General features: G+C 54.9%; 1 protein-coding gene across 1 annotated transcript in view; it reads right to left on the bottom strand.

Annotated features, from left to right (window-relative positions):
• LOXL4 (lysyl oxidase-like 4) overlaps positions 1 to 4,941 on the bottom strand; it is a 21,036-nt gene that overhangs the window by 13,972 nt on the left and 2,123 nt on the right. Inside the window, exons 2-4 of the mRNA XM_014532626.1 lie at positions 2,034 to 2,348; positions 1,291 to 1,469; positions 13 to 218 (exon numbers count right to left, since the gene is read on the bottom strand). Of these exons, the coding sequence (XP_014388112.1) occupies positions 13 to 218; positions 1,291 to 1,469; positions 2,034 to 2,316 (668 nt within the window). The 5' untranslated portion in view covers positions 2,317 to 2,348. The remainder of the gene's footprint in view (positions 1 to 12; positions 219 to 1,290; positions 1,470 to 2,033; positions 2,349 to 4,941) is intronic.

The raw sequence follows: 4,941 nt of genomic DNA, 5'->3' as shown, positions 1-4,941 counted from the left end.
GCTGACTCCTACCTGTAGTAGTGATTGTTGACAGGTGCCTCACTGGGGAAGCCCAGCATCCCGCACACCACCTTGCTGTTGTTCCTGGTCCAGCCCTGGTCACACACCTGCCGCCAGTGGCCCTCGTACTTCACCTCCACGGCTCCCTCGGTCACCGGGCTCCGCCGCTTGGCACTGGCAAGGATGGGCTTGAGCCGCACCTCCTCCAGCCGCCGGCCCTGCAGGGTGCATGGGCACCGTGGGCCGGGATTCCTGCCCTGCTGAGCCCACTGCACGTCTTTGTTGGGGGAGTTGGGGCTCAGAGCGCTTAGAGATCACCCCACACAGCCCCCTCACAGGACAGGCCGGGAAACTGAGGCCCAGACAGGGGGAGGCATTCGTCCAAGGCCACGCGGTGAGCATGAGGCAGAACCTTGGTGTGTTTAGGGTCCTTTCCTCACTTTAGAGCAGTGGTTCTCAACCTTCTGGCCCTTTAAATACAGTTCCTCATGTTGTGACCCAACCATAAAATTATTTTCGTTGCTACTTCATAACTGTAATGTTGCTACTGTTATGAATCGTAATGTAAATCTCTGATATGCAGGATGGTCTTAGGCGACCCCTGTGAAAGGGTCGTTCGACCGCCAAAGGGGTTGCGACCCACAGGTTGAGAACCGCTGCTCTAGAGGGAAGCAGGCAGGTCTGCACCCTCCCTGGGGTCAGGACGGGAGCTCTTGGAATTGGGGGGCTTCCACCAGGCATAGAAGAGCCTTCCTGCTCCACTAGGGAGATCTGAGGATGGCCAGACCTTGAGACCGCCAACAGGATCCTTTGGCCCAGGAGACCCCCACCTTAGCCCCGGGGTGACTTAGACCATGGCGAGCCCCCATCCTGGCCTGCAGCATGTAATGGGCCAGGCCCTCTGGCAGTGGATGGTAGGAGCCTGGACCTGCCCTGCCTGCTCCTGTTGTTTGACTTGGGCTGTTTTTAGCTCGGGGTTGTTTGTGCCGGGAAGAGGCAGCAATTGTGGCCAGGCCTTGTGGGTGAGGCAGCCCCTTGCCCCCCTGCTGCCTCCCTTATGGGGAGCAGCTTCAGTGATTCCCAGCAGGCCCAGCCTCTGGTTCCCTGGCCTGCCCTCCCCCCCCCCAAGCTGGGACCCTCTGTCCATGCACCAACACGAGTCGGGGCCAGGATGCTTCTCAGCCCAGGCTCTGCTCTCTTTCCCCTTCCTCCTCCAGGTTCATTACCAGGAGGCTCCCTGTCCCCTGACCCAATGCTTGGCTCAGGCCAGGGCCTGAAAAGCCTCCTCACCTGGGGCCCAAGGGCATTGGAGACTCTCTCAGAAAGGTAGCCGCGCTGGCGCTGGGGTTGGCACACCACCCCGACGTCCTCTGAGTGGCTGCAGTCACTGACACCCCAGCCATTAGACCCGCACTGGCCCAGGGAGCTTTCTGTGCCCACACAGCGCACATTGTCCAGCCAGATGGGTCCTGAGGGGGAGGGGACAGACAGGTGATGCTCAGGGACCAGCACAGAGAGACAGGTCATGAGTTGTGCCTCCTGGAGAGTTATAAACTTTCCTCTTAAACTCTGAGCAGAAAGTGGGGTGGAGAGAGGAGAGGTTTTGGTTCTCCTGGGATTTATTTATAACCTGCTTACTGCCTCCTCTTGGCATCAGGTTCTGTAGAATCTTTTTGGAAAATGCCAGATCAGTCTAGTAATTAGATTAACCTGTTCACCCATTCATCCATCAATCTAGTCATGCAACAACATTTGTTAAGCACCCACTGTGTGCCAATCACTATGTTCAAGGAAGTTAGTTGAGGGGCTGTGATCATGGCAATAGTGGTGGCCTCACTGCAAGCAAGAATGGGAGGCTCAGAGCAGGGGGCACTTCAGCTGAGGCACTCAGGACAGGCCTCATGGAAGAGGTCATTGGGCTGGGAATTAAAGGACGGGTAGGATGTTTTTTAGTAGGAGACTCAGAGAGCCCAGCCCCTGAGAGAAGCCCACTACCATTTCCTTGTCATGTTGCTTGGCAGCTTGTCACTCACCCTCCCCTGGGCCATACTTGGCACTGTGGGCCCAGGTCAGGGCACCCTCAAAGCCCAGCTGGCGGCAGGCTACTGTGGCCTCCTGGAGAGCGAAGTCGTCATCACACACAGTGCCCCACTGGCCCTGGTACAGCACCTCCAGGCGGCCCTCCTCCGGCCTGCTTCCTGGGCCCACCAGCCGCAGCTTCGTGGTACCCGGCGACTGCGACCTGCTGAGAGGGGCCTGGCCCAGGAGCAGGCACAGCAGGAGCAGGGAGAGGGTAGCCGGTGGGGACCACATCATGGTGACTTCACGGACAGCTGAGGCCAAGGCACCTGGGGAATGAGTAAAAAGGACAATGATCACCACCTACCTCTGGCCTCAGGCAGAGACAAAACATGGCAGGGCCCCTCCAAGTGTGTGCATATGTGTGTGTGCGTGCGTGTGTGTTTGCTGGCACTGACTGAGTCTGGGCTCTGAGGTTAGTCAATTTGGTTCAAACCCACCATTCATTAGCCATGTGACCTTGAGTTTAACTTTACCGAGTCTCAAACGCCTCACCTGCAAAGTGGGGATAATAATTCCTATCTTGCACTGTTGTTGTGAGTGTTAAATAAAACACTGTATGTAAAGTGCATAGCACAAGCCTACCACATGGTAAGTGCTCAGTAAACAGTTATTCTTGATACAGTTTTATATGTAAACTAGAGGCCTGGTGCACGAATTCATGCACAGGTGGGGTCCCTCTGCCTGGCTGGCGATTGGGGCCGACTGGGCCAGCCGGCCAGGAGGAGGGACTGCAGGAGGTTGGCTGGCCGCGGGAGGTTGGCTGTGGGAGTGCACTGACCACCAGGGGGCAGCTCCTGGGTTGAGCGTCTACCCCCTGGTGGTCAGTGTGCAACATAGCGACCGGTTGTTTGGTCGCTTAGGCTTTTATATATATAGATAGAGGAGGTGACTTACCCTTGGAGTCATGGGGGAGACCCCAAGGACCAGAAATATCTATGCCAGGGGAACTGCCCTCACCTGCCTTTTGACATTCCCAACACCCTGGCCACCCTCACCACAAAAGGCGCATGGGATGCTGGAGCAGAAAGGGTCATTTGAGGGGAGTCTAGGCCTCTACCACTCATTTGCTGTGTGACTTGGGGATGTCTTTTAAACTCTCTAGGCCCTGATCCTTTATTTTGAAAGTGAGGAGGTTGAACCAATACAGCATGGGGCAAAAGTAGGCTTACAGTTGTTTGTATGGAAAATATACAATAATTAAGAAATAATAATAATAATAATACAAGAATAAACTGTGTTTCCCATATTCACAACTCTAAATCTACTTTTGCCCCACCCTGTATTGTCTAGTATCTCCTTGAGCTGGGAAGTCTGTGATATCCTTACGCCCTTGCTCTAGGTCCAGCTAGGTGCGTGATTTGTACACGGGTTCAACAAACATCTGTGGAATACTGGCTTCAGGCCAACTATTAGGTCAGGTGCTGGGACACTGACGTGAAGATGTCAGTGCTACTCCCCGCTCTCATGAAGCCCAGAGAAGAGGAATTAGGGGAGGCTTTCCGAGAAGGGGCAGTTCACCGGGGCCTTGTTAGAGGAATGAGTTCTCCCAGATGGGAAAACTCTGCATTCCAGGTACAGAGAACAGAATGGGTAAAGGAGGGAAGAGGAGAAGAGGTGCAAGAGCAGAGGGGGGGACAGGGCAGAGGGACAGGCTGGGCCAGTAGATCAAGGACCTTGTGTGTCACGAAGGGTTTGTCCTTCATCCCACAGGAAGTGAGGGACCCTAGGAGGGTTAGGCGATGACCATCCACCAGAGAGAGGGCTCCTGCCTTCAGGAGGCTGTAAGCAGATGCTCTTTGAGTCCTTAACGGGGATGAGGTTGGGGCTGATCCTCTCTCTCTCATGTGTTAGCAGCCTTGGGCCTGGGACTGGGCTTGGAGAGGAGCATCGAGGAGAAGGTTACAGCGGATTAGAGCTGTCAGTGTCTGCAGCCATCAGTGCCAAATTCCTCCATGGCCATGGCCAGGCCCTGCTGCGGATGGGGCTGAGGCTGCCTGGAGCGGTGGATGGAGAAAGTTGGGTTCTTGGCTCCCTGTTCAGGCTTGCACCATAAGAGAGCACGTTCTCGGGGGGGTGGGGGGCTGCCACTCTGTTCCCCACAGGCTGGTATTTGCTGAGAATCGCTCATTCCTTGCTGCCCCCAGCCCCTCTGCCATCAGCTGCCCAGCCTGCTTTGGCCAGCCCGGACTGGGTAGAGTGGGCTCTAGAACGAAGCTCCACTAAAAAGGGGAAGGGACTTTGTGTTGTGCCCCTTGTGCCCAGAATAGAGCAGGTATGGAGGTGGCACCCAGGAAATATCCGTGGTTGCATGGATTTGAGGTGGCATAGCTCAGCACTCAAGTGTACAGAGGGAGCCAGACTGCCTGGCCTCACAATCCACCTCTGTCCCTTGGTGTCTGGGTGGTCTTGGGCAAGTGGTTTAGTTTCTCAGAGCCACCGTTTCCTCTCTGTAAAATGGGGATAATAATAGCACCTACCTCGTAGGATTCTTGCCAAGGTTAAATGAATGAATACATCTTGACCCTTAGGTGAGCAAGCTCTCAACTGACACATTAACTATTAGTAACAGCAACTATAACAGCTGCTATAGCACCATAGTTTGCTTCCAGCTCCTCTTTGGATAAAGAAGGAATGGAGGCCACATCCTAACTTGACAGCAAGTCCCTGGGACCATTCTTGCGACATCCTCCAGCTTTGCCTCTTTTCCCTCTGAGCCCAGGTTCTCCTCTCTCCACTTCCCAAAGCCCTGTGTTGCCTCCCTCCCTTTCTCACTGCTGAAGTCTCTTCCTGCCCTGCCCCTCCTGTAATTCCTTTTCAGACCTAAACACTGTTTTCTTCATGTCACTCCCCACTCAGGAG

The sequence above is a fragment of the Myotis brandtii genome, unplaced genomic scaffold, assembly GCF_000412655.1.
Source record: "Myotis brandtii unplaced genomic scaffold, ASM41265v1 scaffold902, whole genome shotgun sequence".
Lineage (NCBI taxonomy): Eukaryota > Metazoa > Chordata > Mammalia > Chiroptera > Vespertilionidae > Myotis > Myotis brandtii.
The sequence above is the reverse complement of the archived record's forward strand: the minus strand, read 5'-3'. Positions and strand labels throughout refer to the sequence as shown.